The sequence below is a fragment of the Myiozetetes cayanensis genome, unplaced genomic scaffold (assembly GCF_022539395.1).
Source record: "Myiozetetes cayanensis isolate MyiCay16 unplaced genomic scaffold, myiCay2020 scf17, whole genome shotgun sequence".
NCBI classification, from domain to species: domain Eukaryota; kingdom Metazoa; phylum Chordata; class Aves; order Passeriformes; family Tyrannidae; genus Myiozetetes; species Myiozetetes cayanensis.
The window spans coordinates 7493151-7514797 of record NW_026087378.1 but is presented as its reverse complement, the minus strand read 5'-3'; the positions used below and the strand labels follow the sequence as shown (position 1 = coordinate 7514797).

At 61.2% G+C, this 21647-nt stretch overlaps 4 protein-coding genes across 4 annotated transcripts; 3 read left to right on the top strand and 1 right to left on the bottom strand.

Moving 5' to 3' along the window:
- Positions 1 to 15: 15 nt before the first annotated feature.
- RGS14 (regulator of G protein signaling 14) lies at positions 16 to 8113 on the bottom strand. The gene is made up of 15 exons (XM_050312190.1): positions 7939 to 8113; positions 6510 to 6531; positions 5275 to 5426; positions 5076 to 5168; positions 4446 to 4589; positions 4129 to 4278; positions 3832 to 3952; positions 3630 to 3754; positions 3350 to 3553; positions 3169 to 3245; positions 2882 to 3008; positions 2480 to 2561; positions 2239 to 2297; positions 1905 to 2019; positions 16 to 1598 (listed from the first exon to the last, which is right to left on the bottom strand). Exons 1-15 carry the CDS (start codon positions 7981 to 7983, stop codon positions 1372 to 1374), a joined length of 1743 nt encoding a protein of 580 aa, XP_050168147.1. The 5' UTR covers positions 7984 to 8113; the 3' UTR covers positions 16 to 1371.
- Positions 8114 to 9936: 1823 nt separating this feature from the next.
- LOC126638366 (ADP-ribosylation factor-like protein 3) lies at positions 9937 to 11943 on the top strand. The gene is made up of 6 exons (XM_050312198.1): positions 9937 to 9954; positions 10313 to 10456; positions 10553 to 10669; positions 10815 to 10865; positions 11597 to 11782; positions 11880 to 11943. The coding sequence occupies exons 1-6, from the start codon at positions 9937 to 9939 to the stop codon at positions 11925 to 11927; spliced, it is 564 nt and encodes a 187-aa protein (XP_050168155.1). The 3' UTR covers positions 11928 to 11943.
- Positions 11944 to 12352: 409 nt separating this feature from the next.
- LMAN2 (lectin, mannose binding 2) lies at positions 12353 to 16027 on the top strand. Its single transcript, XM_050312467.1, has 9 exons — positions 12353 to 12463; positions 12545 to 13043; positions 13124 to 13242; positions 13335 to 13452; positions 13676 to 13755; positions 14476 to 14637; positions 14772 to 14886; positions 15291 to 15410; positions 15532 to 16027. The coding sequence occupies exons 1-9, from the start codon at positions 12353 to 12355 to the stop codon at positions 15690 to 15692; spliced, it is 1485 nt and encodes a 494-aa protein (XP_050168424.1). The 3' UTR covers positions 15693 to 16027.
- Positions 16028 to 16244: 217 nt separating this feature from the next.
- On the top strand, positions 16245 to 19149 carry B4GALT7 (beta-1,4-galactosyltransferase 7). Its single transcript, XM_050312466.1, has 6 exons — positions 16245 to 16495; positions 16779 to 17132; positions 17639 to 17864; positions 18122 to 18205; positions 18381 to 18485; positions 18650 to 19149. The coding sequence occupies exons 1-6, from the start codon at positions 16245 to 16247 to the stop codon at positions 18803 to 18805; spliced, it is 1176 nt and encodes a 391-aa protein (XP_050168423.1). The 3' UTR covers positions 18806 to 19149.
- Positions 19150 to 21647: the final 2498 nt, after the last annotated feature.

Genomic DNA, 21647 nt, shown 5'->3' with positions numbered 1-21647 from the left:
GGAAAGGAAAGCGCATCCAGGCAATGCTCTTTATTTCCCCCGGTTTCACACCACAGACAGCACTAAGCAGCACCACGGAGACACAGGGGGGCTCTGACCAGGGCCGTGGGGCCACAGATAGCTGTGGCACCATGGGGCTGAGTGGCCGTGCCCCCATCCCTGGGCAAGCCTGGGGGCCCTGGGCAACCCTTCTGCTTCTGGCCAGACAGTGGTGATGGAGTGGTTACCCAAGGCACAGCCAAGAAGGGTCCTGGCACACACGGATGGTGGGGGGATCTCCTGGCTGCTGCTGGGGGGTTGTCTCTGTTGCAGACTGTGTCTGAAATCACTGGGGACACCAGGCTGCTGGGCATGGGGACCTGCAGGGCACAGCCAGGACTGGCAGAGCCGGGCTCAAGGCTACAGCCCAGCACAACTATTGTCAAGAATGACAGGGTGGGCACATGCTGGTCACCTGCACACCAGGCTGAGGTGCTCAGCACCCAGGGATGATGCATTCCTCAGGCACCAGGCAGACCTGTCCTGGAGGCTGAGTACTCTCAGCCCCGGCTGGGATGGGGCAGGGGATCTATGGGGATTTGCTCCTGCAGGTCGCTTCAGCAGCCACCCACACAGAGTCTCTGGCAGGGAGGAGGGAGGCTTTTTTGGCACAACCTTCTGGCTCTGCCTCTGTCTGCCCAGGGTAGGAACCATATGCCCTGCTCCACAGCAGAGCTACTGTGGCAGGATCAGGCCATACTCAGGCAATGCAGACAGTATCAGCCTGTCCAGGACACAGGTTGGCAGGACCATGCTCATCCTCTCCCAGAAGGGTGGACTCACTTATGAACGGGACAGCCCTGTTTCCACAGGGCCAGGGACTGGATTGGACTCCCAGCTCCAGGTTCATGTTATCCTGACCCTGCCTGCCCCTAAACCAGAGTTCAGGCCTGGAGCCTGCCTTGCCGCTCCACCCACTGTCTCTATCCTACACACCCTTCAGCTGGAAGGGTGCTTTCCCCACCCAAATGGTGAGTGGGGCTGTGGCATCCCGGCACAGGCAGGATGTGCTGGGCAGGCAGCTCTGCCACAGGCAGAGGCACTGGGCAGGACAGTGCCAGGCATGCACAGAATGTTGCAAAGTGCTTTGCAATGGGGATTCAAACTATGTACAGGACTCCCTTGGCGTGCACCGGGATGTGACCCCACGGAGGGGCATGGCAGCTGCTCAGCCACTCACAGAGACACGACACAATAGTTTGGGATGGGACAGGATGAATCTGTGGTCCAGGCAGTGTCGGCGGTGCAGGGCAGGGGCTGGTCAGACCCCATGTTGAACCCTGGCATGGCCTGAGGGACCACACATCGGGTGTGGATGTGCAGCAGGACTCGTCAGAACTTGTGGTCGAATGAAGGTTGAGCCAGTGCAGGCTCTGCAGGCTGGGGATGGCTGCTTCCCTCAGAGCAGGGGGCACAGGGCTGATCCGACCCTTCACAGGCACTGTCATCCTGCACTGGGAGCTGGAGGAAGTCAGGCAGGACCAGGTCCTCCTTGGAGAGCAGCCCACGCTGGTCGTTGGCCCGGCAGCTCTGGGCACGGTTCAGTAGCTCCACCAGCCCTGAGGAAATGCAGATCATGCACCTGAGCCCAGCACTGGGTATTTGTCCTAACACCTTAGCTGCCCTCTCCACCTGACATGACCCTAAACGTCTCCCAGGCACAGCACCTGCACCTTTTCTCTGCTCCATCACAGCACCCGTGGGACCCTGCACCCATCCCCAGCAGGCTGGGAGACACTAAGTCCACCATAGCCCATGCCCAGCCTCATGGGACCCTGAACCCACCCCCAGCACACCAGGAGCCCTGCATCCCTCACCCTGTGTTTTGCCCCAGCCTCTCAGGTTTCAGACATGCCAGGACTCACCTTCCAGGTCGTACGTGCGGCGGTTGAGGTTCACGGCAGCTGAAGACCGTGGCCGGGAGAAGGAGGAGGGCATCTCCCACCGCGTGTCGGGCTCTGCTCCTGTTGGGCTTCCCTCCTGCCGTGAGTAGCTCAGGTCTCAGCCATGGTGTGAGGAGGTAGCGGTACCCCCAGCCCACATTCCCACTGCCTTCCCACAGCCTGGCTCCCACCTCAGGACCTGCTGCCCAGCCCTGCAGCATGTGCCAGGGCCACAGCTGGGCCCCCCTTCTCCATGGACCACAGCAGCAGCTGTGTGGGCATCTCTTGACCAGGGCTGATGGGATCTTAAGCTCACCTGACTCCGGAGCGGAGAGGGGGCAGCTGCAGCCTCTGCGCTCTCCATCACTCGCACGTCTGCAACAGAAGTGATGCTCAGCACCCTGTCCCAGCATCCTGGTCCTGGCCCAGCCAGTGACAGGCTGGAGCCCATCCCAGGGAGCAAGAGCCATGGACACCAGAAAGCAGCCTGGCCCTGTGAGCACTCTGCAGGGTGGCACAGCTTGAGGGGGCATGGTTTGGGAGGGAGGACTTTTTACCTGCCGGCGTTTCCAGGACGAGTTTCTGAGCAGACACTGTGCTGACCAGCTTCTCCAGGTCCAGGGCAGCCAGCTCGCCTTGCTGCAGAAGCAACAGCCAGCCAGTGTCACGCTTGCTGTGGCACAGCACAGGCAGCCAGGCTGAAGACCTGCGAGCTCCCGGCCAGAGCCCGCTGGCTCACAGGCTGCACAGTGCACCACACCACTGGTCCCTCCCAGCCCACGGTGGGATGCCATGGCCCATCCCAAAAATGGGGATTCTGAGCCCACAGGATGCCCCCAGCACAGACCACTGCTCCCCACCACCTAGTCAGAGGCAGCAGCCCCTGTCCCAAGCTCCAGACCCGCAGCTCCCCCCACCACAGGGGCTGGGGCCGTGCCCCCCGAGGCACGAGGCCTCACCCGCCGCAGCAGCGCCTGCTCCATCCTCACGCCGTACTTCCCCAGCACCGGCTGCAGCGCTTCCCGGATGCGCTTGGTTGACTTCGCCGTGATGCGGATGGTCTTATTGAGGGAGGAGATTTCCAGGCTGCAGAGGGGGAGAAAAGGCTGTGGCAGGCAAACATGGACAGGCAGGGGCAGAGCCAGGGCATTCAGGACTGCATGAGGGGCTGGGTGTGGGGCACTGTGCGTGGCCACACGTGATGTGGACTGGACCCGTGTGGGCAAGAGCTGAAACTCCCACTCACTCAAAGCTTATCCTGTTCTCCAGCTTCACCTCCTGGTCTGCCAGCACTGAGCACTCCTGATCCAGCACCAGCGCTTTCTGCAAGAGCCAAACCATCAAGAGAGAGCCAGTAGAGCTGCACATGGTCCCAGCATGGGGATGGTCTGCCTGGCAGGGGCCCTACTCCCCACTGCCTGCCCTACCTGCTCGTTCCCCACCAGGTAGACCTTGATGTCGGGGAGGTTGAAGCCGCGCTTCTCACATATCCCTGCCAGCATCTCGCGGATGGAGTGGCCAGGCCGGACAGAGGCCAGTGAGGCCGTGCCATCAGGCAGGTACACACAGCAGTACTTCATGGGCTTGGCTGGCAGCTCTGACTCACTGCCCCCCAGGCTCTTCCGTTGGCCCTGAGTGAGGGATGTGCCAGGATGAGCCTAACCAGTGGCACTGTGATTCCATGGGCCTGGTGCGGTGACAACTCACCTCTGTCCAGGGGCTGGTGGCTGTGCTGGCCGAGGAGAGGAAGCCCAGGTCCAGGCTGGCTGAGGAGTTGAGCGAGCCCTGGGATTCCCGCCAGAGCGTGGCGCTCCTGCCGCCTTCTCCCCTCTCTAAGACACACAGAAGGACGGTGGTGGGAACCCTTCAGGGGTGGTGTGGCCCCCTCTGTCCTCAGCACAGCACCTACCTGCCCAGGAGGGCTCCCGCCGCTCTCCCTTCCTGAAGGACCGGCGGGGGCTGTGGTTGGCACCACTGCCCGCTGTCTCTACACCCAGTGGCAGGGACTTGCCCAGCTTCAGCTTCGACTTCTGGGGTGAATTGAGCAGCATCTCAGCATGAGAACATCCAAGGTTTCCCCTTCCCTTTCCCTGGTCCCCTGACTGCTCATCTTGTCCTCAGCTTGGGGCTGGGTTTGCTCCGAGCAGCAGGGAAAAGACCCAGCATCGAAGGGACATGAACTCCTTCTCCATTCCCCCCCACTCACCTTGCTGAGGTCAGGAGGGGGGCTGCTGCTGCGGGAGTGGGGCCTCAGGTCAGGCAGGGGCTGCCCCTGGCTCTCTGCATGCAGGCAGGCCTGGTAGAGCGGGGATTTCACAAAGCGTGTGTAGCTGTCAAACTTCATCAGGTTAAAGATCTGGAAAGGGAGGATGCATGTGCCTAAGACCCCTGCCCACCTATGCCTTGCTCTGGCCACTGCCCTGTGGCGTGGCTCCACAGTGACAGCAGTGACGCTGGGTGACATGTGGGATGGTCCCGGAGCCCTCCCCAGTCCTGCAGGTGGAGGACACGTGCTGCCCATACCTGGAGCTGCTGAATGCGAAACATGTCTGGGGAGGGAGTGGCCAGCATGTCCTCCCCAATCCAGGCCTGTTTGTCAATGTTCACAGGACTGACCGAGTGGCTGGAGAGGAACTCATCGTAGATCCGCCGTGCCTCCTGGGCCAGCTGGGGGAACAGGAGGGTCAGGCTGAGACCAGGAATCCCCTCCTTGCTGCCACCCTTGGCTCACCCTATGGAGTCACCTGAGCCCTGAGGAATCAACCTCCCCCTGGGACCAGCTCAGTACCTGGACTTCAGGGCCAAGCTCTGGGCACAACACACCAGTGCCTCTGCAGAGGTACAACCTGAGGGAGCAACCATCCCCCGCGGTTGCTTGACTCTGTTCCCATGACCCCCAGCCCAGCTCTGCCCTTTGTCTCGTTTGTCCCTCCAGCAGCACTGGCCACCCTCTGGCCACCCTGGGCTGGGGAAGCACGTCCTGCTCCATGGGGCAGGTGTCCCAGCTACAGGTTTTCAGATGTACATCAAATCCATCTGTTTATTCCTCCTGTAAGAGCTCACAACCCGCTTAGCCCTCCCAGGACAGGCTGGACAGCTCTGCCCAGGTCCCTCCCAGCAGTTGGGTGACCCAGATTGCACAGAGGCCGGTACCTGCTGCGTGTCACTGGCTGGGATCTGCTGGAAGCGCTCACATGCCTGCCAAAAGTAGACGTTTTCAGCGCTGAACTCCTTCTTGAGGAACTCCTGTGGGGCAGAGAGAGCTGCTAGCCTGGTGGCACTGTGGCTGTGGTACAGTTGGTGGCCAACAGTGGACGGGAGTGGGGACCAAGCCCTGGGCTGTGGCACTCACAGTGAAGTAGGTGATGGCCACCTGGTCCTGCAGCAGTGTCTCGAAGGATTCGGCCCAGCTGACCACAGACCCCTGTGTGGAGCCACAGGTAGCTGGTGCTGGCAGGCTGTTCACGCTGTGGTTGCTGCCACGGGCCCTGGAGGCATTTAATTCTGAGAGAGAAAAAGGTCAGTTCTGTCTATCTCCCTCTACCCCAGCGTCACTCCCCACCACCAGCAGCCTTCTGTGTCTGCAGCAAGTTCATCCACCCCATCCCGACTGGAGCTGGAGAGCCCTCGGGTAGGGAACACAAGGAGCATCACAGCAGCATCCTCGGAGGACTGAGCACCATGATGACACAGCTGGCACTTCCAGGCATGACAGCTCTCCCTGCCCATGCTGGCAGTCCTACCCTTCCCGGGTGGGGTGTCACCATGACTCCACCTGTGACTCATCTTCCAGGGGAAGAGAGCCTTGGGGAAGGTACCCACCCAGAAGGGAAAGCAGGGTGAAAGGAGACATGGAGAGCACACAGCACAGAGGGAACTTGTAAGATGGACAGAGGTGCCTGAACTCACCTCCTCTATTCCTCTGGCCGTGACGAGGGACAAACCCAGCAAGTAGAGGGCACAGAAAGTGTCAAGCCCAGTTCCAAATCCTGAGAAAACCCTCCCTCAGGGAAACCCAGGGTGACCATGTATTCAAAAAGACAGAAGTTCCCAGGGTCAACACCAGCTTTTGAACTGGTTGGACTCGTGACCAACTGGAAGCAGGGGGTCATTTGCAAGAGAAGGTAAAGGTATGGAAGCAGTGCTCTCCTGGCAAAGCCTGACAGAAATGTCAGCCTGCTTTGCCAGACTCCCCCCACTTCTCCTGTCTAAAGCACGAGTAACTGGGACCAAGACAGTCAGATGGACCATCTGAGATACCAAGTTCACAGTGAGACAGACAGACAGACAGACAGACTCCCTTAGGGAACTCAGGGATGGCTGGTACCCAGTTCTGCTTGCCATGGGAAACCCCTCAGCCCTCAGCACCCAAAGGCGCATGCTGAGCAGCCATAGGGATGGACAGGCACAACAGGGCCATGCAGGAGGGATGGGGGGTACAGACAGTCTGGCATTGCAGGCCTGGCCATGCACCTCCCCATGGCATAGCCTGTGCTGCCACAGGACCTGGCACCGGGCTGGCTCTGGGCTTCCCCCTCCCCTGAAGATGATGCTGGCCTCCCATTCCAAGGCAAAGAGCAGCCTTACCTCCATCCGACACAGCCGGGCCCTGGGGGTGGAAACAAGAGAGGTGAGAGTCTGCCAGCCTGGTGGAGAGGTGCCCAGGCAGGCAGCAGCTTCAGGGCAAGCCCAGTCCAAACCAGGAGAAACGGACATGGGATGCCGACAGAAGCAGGACACAGGGCTCCCAAATCATAGGCAGTGAGTAGGGATAGGGGGTTGCAAGGGGTGTGCAGCTTTTCTCCCACCTCTCCATGCCCTGGGGCCAGGCCAGCAATTGGGAAAGGGCAGACAGTATAGACGTAACCCTGCCACCTCAAACAACCGGGGAGGAGAGAAGCACAGGAAGAGGAGGGGAGGGGAGGGGATGAGGGGAGGGAAGGAAGGACAACCACAGCCCTAGGCCGGCAAACTGCCTGCTCCCTCCTTCCTTGAAGCCTGGAGCTACTGGGAGGCAGATGCCCAAAACCAGGGACTGGATGCTGCAAGCCCAGGGCTCAGCAGGACAGGGTACTCTGCAGTACCTGATGGGCTGCCCCAGACACCAGCTCCAGGGATGGGTACCCCAGGACCCACAGCAAAGCAGGGAGATGGGCAGAACCACTGCAGCCAAAGCCCAGCCAAGCACTCGCTGCACGGTGCTGCCTCTCATCACCTCCCTGGGGCCACACTAAAGTGATGCCCTCACTGAAGTGGATGCCCTTGACCTGGCCAGTGCCCCACACCCTGCCAGCCCCACACACCCCAGCCTATCCTGCACACCCCCGATTGTCCCCATCCCAACCCCACACACCCCAGGAGCATTATCCCACCCCTGCCTCTCCCTGCTACCCCATGCCACATGCCACTGCCATGCCCCTTATCCCAGCCCCACACACCACTATCTTGCCAGCTCCTTGCTCTTCCCATCCATCCCCGCTGCCCACACTCACATAGCTCTGCCCTGCCTGTGCCACCCAGCCCTTACGCATCCCAGCACTGCTGACTCCTGTGGCCCCAGTCCCATCCATCACTGCCTGTGCATTACCCCAGTGCCACATATCTCCACTTACAGCCCTGTCCCAGCCTCATAAACCCCTGCTGCTCATTACCCCAGCCCTGTATGTACCTGCCTGCGACCCAACCCCACATACTGCTACCTGCCCCAAAATCCCTCTACATCTCTGCCTGCTTTGAATACCCAAGCCCCATCCTGCCCTGTACCCAGTCCCACACCCTCCTGCCTGCCTGTTTCCTGGCCCCATACATCCCTCTGTCTGCACAGTATCCAGACCGAAACTCCCTGCCTGACTACTATCCTATCCACACTCTCCTGCCTGCCGGTTACCTGGTCCCATACATCCCTCTGCCCGCCCGCTATCCACTCCATCCCCCTGCCCGCCCGGTACCCAGCCCCGCACCGCGCCGCCGGGTGGGGCAGCCCCGGGGGATGGAGACCGGCGCCCCGGGCACTCACCATGCGCCCGTTGTGGACCACCAGGAGTTTGCCCTTGCCCTGCATCCCTGGCTCGGCCCGGCCCGGCCCGCTACCGGCGCGTCCCGCGGCCCCGCAGCATCCCCGGCCGGCGGAGCGGCTCTCGCTGCTCTCCCGGCCCGGCCCGGCGCTCCCGGCACTACCGCTTTCGGCTGCCACAGGAAGTGTCGCCATGGGAACTGAGACCGCAGCCGGGGGGAGCGGGGCCGCCCTCCCGCCCCGCGCCGCCGGCACCGCCCCGGTGGGCACCGGCTCCAGCTCCGGGACCGGAGGCGCCGCCGCATCCCTGTCCCTGTCTCCATCTGCATCCACATTCCTGACTGCATTCCCATCTGCATCCCTCTTCCCTTCCCCATCCCAGTCCCCATCTGCATCCTGTTCCCATCCCAGTCTCTTGTCCCCATCCCCATCTGTATCCACATCTGTGATCCTGCATCCCTGTTCCTTTCTCCATCCCAGTCTCCACTCCCAGCATGGTCTGTGCTGCCTTGGGGTCACCACCCCATCACCACCTCTCCCCACAGACTGGGCAGCCCGAGGGGGCTCCTCCTGGTCATCACATCACCCAAAGGAAGGGGGGTTCAGAGGCAAGGGGGCATCAACATATCCAGCACACCCTGCCATCAGCCTGATGCTGCTTGCCCTGCTCACACAGGGTTTGGGGGTGGCCCCAGGGCTAGTGTTTGGGGAGAGCTGCCTGTGCCAGCAGAACCTGGCAGAGAGGAGTGGTGGACGTGCAGCTTGGAGTCACCAAACTGATGCCTAAGCAGTTTTGCCCATCTCCTAAGGCCAGGGTTCCATGTTGATCAGCAACCACAAACCAGCAGAGGATATTTTAGGATATTTGTTAGGAAATCTCAGTAACTAACAGTATAGGATAAACCGCAGAGCACCATGGCAACCTGCTCAGGGAAATGCTAATAACGGGGACATAAGGTGGGTGATTAACCTATCAAAAGCAGAACCCTAACATTAAATTGGGTGCAGATCTATGCAGAAAAAATTGAAACATTCCCACTGTGAGCAGGCACAAAAGTGGAGCGACATGAGCAGCCACAGCCCTGGCAGGGTCTCTGAGCAGGGGGGAATGGAGTGTGGCCCCTAAGGCCCCCTTCTATCCCCCACCGCTGCACAGAGTGGCATCGGGATGGGGGGTGATTGTGCTGCTCCCCTTCCCTTTGTTGGAGTGTGGCTGTGTTGTTTGGCTTGGCTTTGCAACAGGAGTTATAAATAAAAATGTCTCTCCAAGAGTGCGTGACTCACGGTCCTCACCGCAAGGATAACCTCTCTGCTAGGAAACCTGATCTGAGGACCAAACTGCAGCACGAAGGAATCAAAGACATTGCTTAATTAATGTATTTAATCCAAATGGAGAATGGACAAGCCCCTCACTCCACCAGGGCTGGGGGGCGGCTACAGGGTAAAAAGTCCCTCTGGACCCCCGTCCTGCGCCATCCCCGACCTCCGGTTGCCAACAGGCCAGCCAGCCCTTGCCCTGCTCCAGGGCCTGGTGGTTTCCCTCGGGCAGCAGTGGGTGACGTGGCCTCAGGCAGCTCCAGCCTCAGCATTTCCTCCTGCCACCCTCTGAGGGGGCAGCTTGTGGGTGCTGGTGGGAGGCTGTGTCAGCCCTGTGCCCCAGGGCACAGCCACACCCGTGGTGCCTGGGCACAGCATCCTCCTGGGGCGGGAGCCTGGTCCCATGGGGAGAGGGACGCCCTGTGCCCCAGTGCCCCCAGCCCGGAGGGACCTGGTTTATCCCGGGGGTAGGTGACGGCGGGGCGACAGCTGGCTGGGGGATTTGCTGAGGGCATTATTTAATGCTGTGGGTAAATGGAGGAACAGCAGCTAATTCTGGAGCCCATAATCCTCTTCCTCCCCCGGGGATGGGGAGCGTGCCAGTCACGCAGCTGCCGGCGGGCCCCGGGGACAGGCCCCCGGCAGCTCCCCAGGCACGCTGTGGACCACAGAGACTCCTGGACCATGGGTGATGTGCAGAAGGTAAGTGGGGTCCGGTGACATCCCACCTGCTCCAGGGCAGGTGAGCAACACCAGCTCTCAGTTGCAGTGCTGGGCGGGCTGGCACAGCAGGGCCATCCCCCCAGCACACCCAGGAGTTGCCAGAGGTGCTGGGGCAGGGACAGCACACCTGGAGAGGGAGAAATTGAGGCTCTATGGATCTGCCATGGGGCCACCCTAAGCCTGGACACCTTGGGAACAGAGCCCTGAAGCTCGCTCAGGCCACAGACACAGGGTACCCACAGCCAACAGGGCACCCAGTCCCCCCCTCCAAAACGAGGGTGCTCTGCAGCCACCCAGCACCCCACAAGGCTCCCCCAGCATCTCCCTGTGCCCCCAGGGGCTGCTCTCCGTCATCCAGAAGCTGAAGGGTTCGTCGGAGCAGGAGCTCCGCATCGTCCTGCTGGGGCTGGACAACGCGGGGAAGACGACACTGCTGAAGCGCCTGGCATCGGAGGAGGTCAGCACCATCACCCCCACTCAGGTAGGTGCTGCTGGGGGACACGGGCAGCGGGGGGGAGGGGGAAGTGCAGGTCCCAACTGTCCCTTGGGTGATGCCGGGGTTTGTGTTCGTGCTCAGGGTTTCAACATAAAGAGCGTCCACTCGCACGGTTTGAAGCTGAATGTCTGGGATATCGGGGGGCAGCGCTCCATCCGCCCGTACTGGAAGAAGTATCTGGGCAGCACAGACCTGCTGGTGAGTGGGGCAGCCTCCTCAGCTCTGTGCGTGGAGAGATGTGCCCTCTGTGTGGGGCCACCAGCAGTGATGTGTGGGCCCTGCAGAAGGGCTGTGCAGCCAGGCAAGAAGGAGCCCCTGACTGTCCCTTTTGTCCCCACGGCAGATTTACGTCATTGACAGTGCTGACCAGAAGCGTTTCGAGGAGACAGGGCAGGTATGAAGGATCTGGTGGGGGTGGCTGTGGGGTCCTGGCGCTTGGAGATCTGTCTGGCACCAACTCTTTGAGGACTGGAGCTGCGAGCGAGGCCGCTTTTTTGTGCTGTAGGGCAGTGCTGCAGTGGGGGCCATGCTGTCCCCAGAGCTCTATGGGAAGGGCTCAAGATCAGCCCCAGCAGGCAGAGGCATCCCCCTCTATGGCAGATCCGTGCCCAGCAGCTCCCCTCAAGCCTGGTGTGCTGCCCAAGGGGTACTGGCACAAGGGTGACTCTGCCCCAGGTGAGAGTGACCCCTCAGTCACCAGCCCTGGTCCCAACTCCCCAGCACCAGGTTAGGGATACAGCCTAAGGTTTATGAGTAGCAAATTCAGTTACAAATCCTGGGAATAAAGCTCTGAAAGGCGAAGGTGAGACTGAGTGCCAGCCTTGGCTGTTCCGGCACCAGACGGCGTTGTGGGTGTGCCAGACAGCACGGGACTGGCAGCAGCCTCCTGCAGCTGCCCTTTGCCCGAGGCCCTCAGTGCTGGGAATACTTCAGCCCTCAGGGAACCCTGCGTGTGGCTCCTGGGCCTATGGAGCTTCAGGGAAGCACATCTCTCCCTTGGAATGTCAGGACGTCACAGCTTCTTTGTCTGCAATAAGAGAGAGGGCATGAGGTAGCCTGGGAGCTGAGGTATCCAGTCCACCCTGGCGAGGGCAGCAGCCCTGGGAGAAGGTTCTCTCTTGGCAGGAGCTGGCAGAGCTCACGGAGGAGGAGTCCCTCACAGGGGTCCCGCTGCTGGTGTTTGCCAACAAGCAGGACCTGGTGACTGCAGCCCCTGCAGATGAAATCGCAGAAGGGCTGAACCTCCACACCTACCGGGACCGGGAGTGGCAGATCCAGGCCTGCTCAGCCCTGTCTGGGGAAGGAGTGCAGGTAGAGATGGGGACCTGCAGACTCTGCAGATGCAGGAGAGGACCCAAGGGCCCTGCCATGCTCTTGGGGCTGTGCTCACAACCTCTCTTCCCTCCAGGATGGGATGAACTGGATTTCTAGTCAGATCATGAACAGAAAGAAGTGAGAGCTGCGAAGTGCCAGATGGGACTGAGCTGCAGGTCCCTACACCACGGCCAACCCCCTTGGTCCCTCGAGCTCCCCCAAGGCTCTGCTGGGCCCTGAGCCTCAGACTGCCATGATCAGATGATTTTCTCACCCAGTCTTCCACTAACCAGCTGGCTTCCCCTCTCCCTGCCTCCTGGGCTTCCACGGGCTCCTTGTACCCCCTGACCCTCCTGCAGCCCCTGTGATGCTGGAGGGAAGCACATGTCCCACTGGGCTCACACACCTCCAGCACGAGAACCTGCCCAGGATCTGGGGCAAGCACGAAGACAGCAAGGACATGGCCGGGCAGTCACCGACGGAAGGCTCTCCTTGCCTGGTGCCAGCCCTGGCTGCAGCCACTCTGCCTGTGCCGCCGAGGGGCTGCTCCGCCAGAGCCCTTGGGACATGCGTTGTCCCAAACACACCCCAACCCCAACCAGGGCTGCCATCGCCTCGCTGCCCATCCAGAGGGACGGGAGATTCTGCCCCCCGACCACCACGGGGCGGAAGAATGGGGTGAGACCCTCTGCGGTGGGGCGGGAGGCGGTCCTGCAGCCCTCAATAAAGCTGCTGTGACCTCCGCACTGCCTCGGCCAGTCCTTCCCACGGCTCCGCGACGCCGGCTCCCGTCGGGGCGGGTCACGTGTCCCGCGGGCGGCACGAGGCGCGCACGTGAGCGGCCCCGGGGGCGGGTGGACTACATCTCCCGGCATGCCCCCGCCCCGCCGCGCAGGCGTAGTATGCTCCTGGAGAGCGCTCGGCCCTCTCCTCCCGCCTCCCGAAGCGCAGCGGGAGCCGCGCGCCTCCTCTGGCCCCGCCTCCCTCTCCTGCCATAGGTGGGTAGCGGTGTCGCTCATCCCCAGAGGCGGGACCTCGGTAGTGTGTGAGTTTCTGATTGGTCAGCTCGGTTGCGGGGCGGGGCCGGGGCGGGTGGCCGGAAGGCGGAAGCGGAGCATGGCGGCGGGTGCGGGCGGGCTGGTGGCGGCGGCCGCGCTGCTGTTGGCGCTGGTCGGGCCGCGCCCGGCGCCCGCCGAGCTCACGGACGGCAACAGCGAGCACCTGAAGCGTGAGCACTCGCTCATGAAGCCATACCAGGGTGAGCGCGGGGCCGGGCGGGCGCGCCGTGCGCCCCGAGAGCGGCCCGGGCTGATCCGCGCTCTGTTCGCCCCTTTGCAGGCGCCGGCTCTGCCGCGATGCCGCTGTGGGACTTCCAGGGCAGCACCATGGTCACCAGCCAGTACGTCCGCCTGACGCCCGACGAGCGCAGTCGGGAGGGCTCCATCTGGAACCACGTGGTGAGAGCCCGGGGGGAGACGGGCAGGGGTCCATGGCGGCCCCGCCGCCTCCTCTGGGTCTCGTTCTGACGCCGCTGGGGTCTCTCCCACAGCCCTGCTACCTCAAGGACTGGGAGCTCCACGTCCACTTCAAGATCCACGGAGCCGGCAAGAAGAACCTGCACGGGGACGGGCTGGCGCTGTGGTACACGCAGGATCGGCTGGTGCCAGGTCAGTGCGGGTCGGCAGCACACGTGCCCTGTCCCGGAAGGCAGCTGGGCAGGGAGGGCCCCGAGCTCCCGCCGTCTGGTCTCACTAGATGGGCTGACGTGTCCTGTGTGGGAGCAGGTGCCCTCGGCCACCTGCCTGGCAGTGAACAGCTTGTACAGCTCAGGAGTCTGAGCATAAATCCTGACCCAGAGCCTTCTGTCTCCAATGTTCTGTCCTGTTCCAGGTCCCGTCTTTGGCAGCAAGGACAAGTTTCATGGACTGGCTATTTTCCTTGACACGTATCCCAACGATGAAGCGACGGAGGTGAGTGATCCAGAGAGCCTGTGCAGTGCCCAGGAGGCCATTTCCTTCCTCCTCCAAGAGCTTCTCCCCTTACTTGAGCATGGTCTGCTCTTCCTGTCCTGGGAGCTGAGGTCTGTATCACCAAAAAGCGTGACCCTTCAGCCATAACACACCTGGAAGTGACCCATCTCCCTGTTGCCTTGATGCTCATGGAAGGTGAATTCCTGTCTCCAGTTGGCATCTCCTGGTGTATGAAATGTACTGACTACAAAGCCCTGTGTGTGGTTTTGCTGCTTATGTGGGATTTCTGCCCGTTCTGGGTCTTGTGCTCAGTTCTTACACTTCTTGTGTTCGAGGGAGGACTCTGGTCTGCTTGACAAGGTGGTGATGGGTCACAGGTTGGACCTGATGATCTCAGAGGTCTTTTCCAACCGAAACGATTCCGTGATTTTTATCCAGCCACTCTGCAAGCCTGGGGCTGTCTCTGCCCTGGCCACGTGGTACAGGGTGGGCTTATTCACAGAATCACAGAAAGGGGGTCGTGATGTGAAGGTCAGAAGTGGCAGCTTGGCTTTAGGCAGAACAAGCTCTGGCTCAGCTTAGAAGCAGCTTTGCGTGGAGGAGCAGCCTCGACTCCACGGTCCTGTGCTCCATCCCTGCTGTGCTCCCAGCTGCTCTCTCTGAGGGCACGGTGGCCCTGGCAGTGCAGCCCCCCTGCAGCTGCCGTGTGTCCCCCCACAGCGGGTGTTCCCCTACATCTCGGCCATGGTCAACAACGGGTCCCTGACGTACGACCACAGCAAGGACGGGCGCTGGACGGAGCTGGCCGGGTGCTCCGCCGACCTGCGCAACCAGAACCACGACACCTTCCTGGCCATCCGCTACTCCCGGGGCCGGCTCACGGTGAGACCCGCCGGGCACCAGGGGGATCCTGTGTGCTCACTGGGGTTGGGGTTGCCTCTCCAGCACCTCCAGCTCTGAAAGAGCTGCAGGGTAGCCATGAGCATTCGTGCTGTGACCCTGCCCTGGTCTTGCAGGTGATGACTGATGTGGAAGACAAGAATGAATGGAAGAACTGCATCGACATTGCAGGGGTGCACCTGCCAACTGGATACTTCTTTGGTGCTTCTGCTGGCACTGGAGATCTGTCTGGTGAGAGGGGGCTTTGCTCAGGGGAGCATTTGGTGGTTGGAGCCTGGACTAGGTGATCCTGCCTTGGCAGCGGGGTTGGACTAGATGATCTCCAGTGGTCCCTTCCAACCTCAACTATTCTGTGATTCTGTGACTGTAACTGTGGATGCACTGGATAGCTTCCATGGCTTCCTTTCCCTGAATTGTTCACTGGGCTCTTGCAACCCTCTTGAGTAGGGACCTGTGGGCAGGGGAAGGAGGCACTTGAGAGCCAAGGAACATCGTGGGATTGCAGTTTGATACCTGGGAATGAGGGTGGCTTGAGAGAGAAGGAGACTGGACCTGGCAGAGCAGGATCTGAGGGATGCTCTGAGTGCCTGGACATCTCTCAGAGTTTCTGACATCATTTGCTGGCTGTTCCACAGACAATCATGACATTATCTCGATGAAGCTGTTCCAGCTCATGGTGGAGCACCCTGCAGAAGATGAGACTGTTGACTGGACCAAGATCGAGCCAAGGGTCAGCCTCCTTAAGTCCCCCAAAGGTGAGTCCGTGGGCTTCAAAGACCTTCCGTGGGGGATTGGAACACTGGGGCTGTGACACCCTGCGAGACTCTGTGGGAGCCAAGCTTGGGTCTGTGTCTGTAGCCATTCTTGCTCTTACAGATAACGTGGATGACCCAACGGGGAATTTCCGGAGCGGGCCCCTGACGGGCTGGAAGGTGTTCCTGCTCCTGCTCTGCGCGCTGCTGGGCATCATCATCTGCGCCGTGGTGGGAGCCGTGGTCTTCCAGAAGCGCCAGGAGCGGAACAAGCGTTTCTACTAATGGAACACCTGTGCCCAAACCCATCTTTTCTATGGGGAGCTGTAAAAACTGTGGTTTCTAAACGCTGTTTATGAGAAATACCAGAAGTATTTTCTTACCTGTCTGTTTGGCTGTAACCCCTGCCCGGCCCTTGGCCTCCAGCGGATTGGATCAAGGGGGTGATGCCCTCTGGACAACCCAGAGCTGTGGTGTGGGAGCCTGGAGTTTGCTCCCCCGTTTTTTCCAGTGCTCTCCCCGCCAGCTGGGACCTGCTGTGCTGCCTGGGGCAGGTGTGAACATGAGGTGAGGGTCTGTGGGGAGGGGACTGTGAGTGGGGCATTAAAGGACTGACACCACCTGCGGCTCTGGCTCTGTCTGAGGGGGAGAAGGTGGGCTTTACTTGGAGAAAGGATGGGAAATGCCGGTAGGGGGGCTGAAAGAGCTGGGAGGGAGGGGGGTCCTTTTTCCAGGAGGGGAGTGTCCCAGCTGGATGGGGAGGCAATCTTGGTAGGGTCCCGAAGGAACTGGGCGGGAGGGGGGTCTGTATTCTCCAGAATCTTCGGGGGGCACGGCATGGAAGAAGGGATGCTCCTGGAGGAGAGGAGCCCGGTGGTGGCGGGGGGTGCGGGAGGAGGATGGGGGATGTCCTCTGTGGTCGGTCCCGCCCCCGTCCCGCCCCGCCGGCGGAAAGGAAGCAGGGCCGTGTTTCCGGGAGCTCGGGGGGAGCGGCGGGTGCCGCCAGCGTGTCCCCGGGCGGCGGAGGCCAGGCAGGCGCCATGGGCCCGGCCCGCCGCAGGGATGCGCTCCCGGCTGCGCGGCGGCAGGTGAGCCCGGCGGGCACGGGGGCGCAGGTGAGCCCGGGGGCACGGGGGCGCAGGTGAGCCCGGGGGCGCTGGGTGAGCCCGGCGGGCACGGGGGCGCAGGTGAGCCGGGGGGCACGGGGGCGCGGGTGAGCCCGGGGGCACAGGGGGCGCGGGTGAGCCCGGGGGCGCGGGTGAGCCCGGCGGGGCGCGGGGCGCAGGTGGCACCGCGGGGTCCGGCGGGGCGGGCGGCTGGGGGGGTTTGGGGTGGGGTCCCGCCGCCCGCTGACCCCGCGCCGTGCCCCAGGTCCCCGCCGCTCCCGCGGCTCTTCCCCGGCCGTCTCTCCGCCTTCCCGCTGTTCCTCCTGGCGCTGCTCCTGGGCTTCGCCTCGCTGCTCTGGCTCCAGCTCAGCTGCTCCGGCGAGGGGCCGGTGCCCGGCGGGCAGGACCGGGGGGCTCCCCGCCAGCCCTGCCCGCCCCCCGCCCCGCTCCAGCCCGCCCGGGACGAGCCGTCGTGGGGCCCGCACCGGCTGGCGCTGCTGGTGCCCTTCCGAGAGCGCTTCGAGGAGCTGCTGGCCTTCGTGCCCTACATGCACCACTTCCTCAGCAAGAAGAAGATCCGTCACCACATCTTCATCCTCAACCAAGTGGATCATTTCAGGTAGCGTCTCTCGCTGCGCCAAGGGAAGAGGGGTCCTTCCCGAAGCTCTGTCCCTGCCATGAGCTCTGGGAGGGTCTTGTGGAGAAGCAGAGGGCCAGGGCAGTGGGACATCGTGGGCAGAGTGTGATGGTCTCCTCAGAGTTACTCATTCTAGAGCTTAGAGAGGAACGAAGGTGTTTTGCTTCCCTCTTCCTTAGCAAGAATCACAGAACCCTCTATCCCCGGGTATTTTGACTTTCTCCCCCCATGTCACAGATCTGCAGCAGCAAACATCTGGGGACTTTGAAATTCAAAGAAAGACCATGGGGTGTTTGGGAACACTATTGCTTGTCCTCAGCTTGCTCTGCATGGAGAAGCAGGGGTGCAGTTTCAGGACAAGGAGTGTTGTGTTTGTGTGTCCCTGTTTGGGGACTGGTTGGACACTGAGCGTTGAGGAGTGTGACAGAGGGATGTGAAGGGACAGTGGCTGCTGTGTGTGGCACTGAGAGCCCCCGGTCCTGTGGCAGGTTTAACAGGGCGTCCCTGATCAACGTGGGCTTCCTAGAGAGCGGCAACGACACCGACTACATCGCAATGCATGACGTCGATCTCCTGCCCCTCAACGAGCACCTGGACTACAGCTTCCCGGAGGCAGGGCCCTTCCACGTGGCATCCCCGGAGCTGCACCCGCTCTACCACTACAAGACCTACGTGGGCGGCATCCTGCTGCTCACCAAGCAGCACTACGAGTTGGTGAGCGCAGGGGTGGGATGTTCTGGACGCTTTTGGGGCGGGGGATACAACATTATAGCGGTGAAGAGTTTTGTGCTACATGCTTGGGAAGCAGGGAGAGGAGTCAAAATGGTTTGGGACAGAGCCTGTAGTCTGAGCTGGTAGTGGGGGCAGGATAGGGGAGGCTGTGCTGGTGCTCAGGGCTTGTGCTGCTGGTGTCTGCTCCTCTGAGGCCATGGAGCTGTGCTGGACCTTGGCCGGTGCTGTTCTTGTTCCAGTGCAATGGCATGTCCAACCGCTTCTGGGGCTGGGGACGGGAGGATGACGAGTTTTATCGACGTATCAAAGGAGCTGGTCTCCAGGTAAGGAGTCTCTATTACCTCCTGGTTTGGAATTGCCCTTTTCCTTGTCTCATTGCCTGGCCCCTGCTGTGGCTGTGCAGGTTGGGGCCTGGGGAAGGCAGCCCTGCACTCCCTCCTCCAGCAGCAGGGGCACAAGTTTTCCAGTGGCCCTACAGAAGCTTTGCTCTTTTCCCAGGTTCGTCGTCCTTCTGGAATCACAACTGGATACGAGACTTTCCAGCACCTGCATGACCCAGCCTGGAGGAAGAGAGACCAGAAGCGCATTGCTGCACAGAAGCAGGTGAGAGCTCTGGTCAAGGGGAAGCACGGGAGGCTTGGGTTGTGATCACTACATGCTCTGAGCCCTCATTGCTCATGTCGTCCCCTGCCAGCTCTCTGCTCCCTCCCCAGGCACTGGGTGCTTCCCACTTCCATCGTGGGCTGAACAGTCTTTCTATTCCCCAGGAGCAGTTTAAGGTGGATCGGGAGGGAGGTCTGAACAACGTGAGGTACCGAATCGAATCACGGACAGATCTGAGCGTGGCAGGAGCCCCTTGCACCGTCCTTAATATCTTGCTGGACTGTGACACAAATGAGACCCCCTGGTGCACGTTTGGCTGAGCCCGTCCCCGTGTGCCAGTCGTGTGCGCTGTGCTGATGCCAAGACTCCGGGGCTGCCGTGGAGCTGCTTGGAGCAGGCAGGATTTTGGCAGCAGATGAGCATGGCAGTGCTGGTGAGACACAGAGGAACAGACGAGGCTGAGAACTGGGTTTTGCTGGGACCAACAGGAAGAGACTGAGAGTGGGACTTGGTGGTGTTGCTGCTGATGCTGGTGCTGCCTCCCAGGGCAGGCACAGGAGGTGGTTTTCCTGTGCTGGACATGCCTGAGCTGCCACTCAGCTCAGAGGACAATAAAGAACTGTCAGGGCAGTTGTGAGTTGTGAATGCCCTGGGCTGTGCTGTACCACTCTGTTTTCCTGCTCACTTTACCTTCCTGGCTTCACTGGCTTGGCCCTGGGGGTGCTCTGTGTGACAGGCTGGGAGCTGCTCTGGTTCAGCGGCTGAGCCAGTCTGAAATGGGCTCTGAGTGAGATGGTGCCTGTTCCAGCTGCCAGGTACCCCCAGGGCTGGGCTTTGGTCACTCCACTGCAGGAAGTGGTTGTGGTTAAGCTGTGCCCTGAGCCCCAGGATCCACAGCCCTGCTGGATGTCAGCAGTTGTAGGCCAGGACCTTTCTTTGGAGTGAGGAGGAGAGTTCTGGCTTGAGCTGCTCCTCTTCTTGTCTGCCCTCTGTGGCATGTGCTGCCTCAGTTTGTCTCTGGAGGGGGTTGGAGAACTTGATGTCTCCCCAGAAGTGCTGAGGGGAACTGGGATCTGCTTTGGGCCCTGCATTCCCTGTCCTGGAAAGGACTGGCTGCCATACTCACTGCAGTGCTGGTGGAACTGGGGGGATGGTGTGGGTGAAGTGTGGAGATTGGGACAGTAACCCCCTAACCCACCCCTGAGCTGAGAGTAACAAGAGCTGCTGTGGGCAAGGCAGAGGCTGGGCCGTTCCTGTTGAGAGTGGGAACAGGGGGGTTTGGGTTGATGAAGAGAAGGCAAGTCTGGGGGTACCAGGCTGCAGCTTCCACCCGCTCACTCCAGCCACCTGGCACTGTCTCACTGCCAGGACAGTTTCTCCCATGTCATGGTAGGACAAGGACCTGGGTGGGGAAGTTGGGAAGGTCCCACTGGGTGAGAAGGGATGCTGGGGGCTGCCAGTTCTTAAGGTTTAGTAGAAATCAGCCACAGCAGCAGCTGTCTTCTGGGAATGTGTAGAGGTGGGCAGGAGGGGCCCTCAGGACCCGGCTATAGAGACCCAGTTGGGAGCAGCAGCTGTGGAGCAGCTCCTGGTTCACACCTGCTCATGCTGGGAATGAACAGACACTGTGGCCTCTGGGATGCTGCCGCTCACCCTCATCTGCTGAGGGTAGCAAATCCCTGATGACTCTCAAGGGAGACCCCTGCCAACACTGGGCTTCTCTCCTCCATCACCAGCCTGGCCTGGCCATGACTTTGGGCTGCTGTGTGGATGGAGCTGTGCCACTCCAGAGTGGAGGGTGCTCAGGCTGGCTGACTGATGGTGCCATGTGTGGGCCTGCACTGAGCTGGCTCTGGGGTTTTGGCTCATATTTTGGGTACTGCTGCCTCCTCAAGCTGGGTAGACCCCACTGAACAGCCAGTACCCCTCTGTTCAGCCCCGTTGCCAGCACTGGCACCAGGCCCTCTGCATTTCCTGGCCCCTTCTGTCCTCATCCCCTGCCTGGCGCTTCTCAGAGCGGTCTCTTTGCATTCTCAGACAGAAGCTGTCGCCATCTCAGGAAGACAAGCAGCTCTGGGGAGGAGTGCTGGGATGAAGGAGGCAGAAGCATCAGAGCCAATTGAGGGGGTCGTATACCATGTAGGGATGGGGTGTCTGGAGAGATCTGGTGCCATCTGCTCTCTGTGCTGCTCTGGAGCAGAGGAGTCTGGAGCCCTCAGAGGGGGTGTGAGGGGGCTGTCTCCACGGCAGGGGTCGTGGTGGCAATGCAGGGTGGTGAGGATCAGGCTGTGCTGCTTTGCATCATGGAAGGGGCAGACCCAGCCTTGAGGTGATGTGGGGATGTTCTGCCCAAGAGTTCCCATTGGCCTCTCCAGCCCAGTGGCCCCAAAGCAGCACTGATACCTAGCATGAAGATTGCTGGTCAGCTTGGACACCCAGTGTGCTGCTCTAGAGGTGTTCCCAGCACCACTCATGTCCCTTGCTGTGGGCAGCCAGAGGGAGACATCAGCCTAGCAGCCCCACTCCTGTCTCTCCATGGAGAGAGTGGGGTTTGGGATTGGCCACCTGTATTCCAGCCACTTCCTGGTGCCTGAACCACAGCCAGGGCTGGCAGAGGCAGATCAAAGTATTTCTCTACACCGTTCAAAATAGATGACACAATTTCGGGCAGGTTTCATGGAGACGTAGCTGTGCAGAAACAGAGCATATGTGCACCTCGCACTTTGCTCAGCGCTACAGGCTCCTCTCCCGCTGCCTGGCAGCTATTTCTCAGCTCTGCTCGCAGCCCCCTCACCCTCCAGTTGCTTTTGTGGAAGAGGCGCCGTGCTGGAGACCCGGCTTCCTTTTATAGCCCTGAATGTGACTCGGAGGTCGCTCAGCGCTGCTCCCCCCACGCACTTCGATATCAGCAATAGCCCAGCGGGAAGGGATGAAGTTTTTCCCCGTTGCCTTCCTGCAGATGGATAACACTCTGCCTGCTGACCCAGGAGTCCTGCAGAGCTGAGCCAGAGGCCTCCCAGCGTTCTCAGGCTCTCAGCAACCCTGAGGAGAGCATCAGAATGCTCAGGGGCAGAGAGGGCCCCTGGAGTCCCAGCCCTGCCCCTCTGCGACCCCCCCTTTCTGGGGTCCCAATTGCTGCCAGTGAGGCTGTGTGGGGGCTGC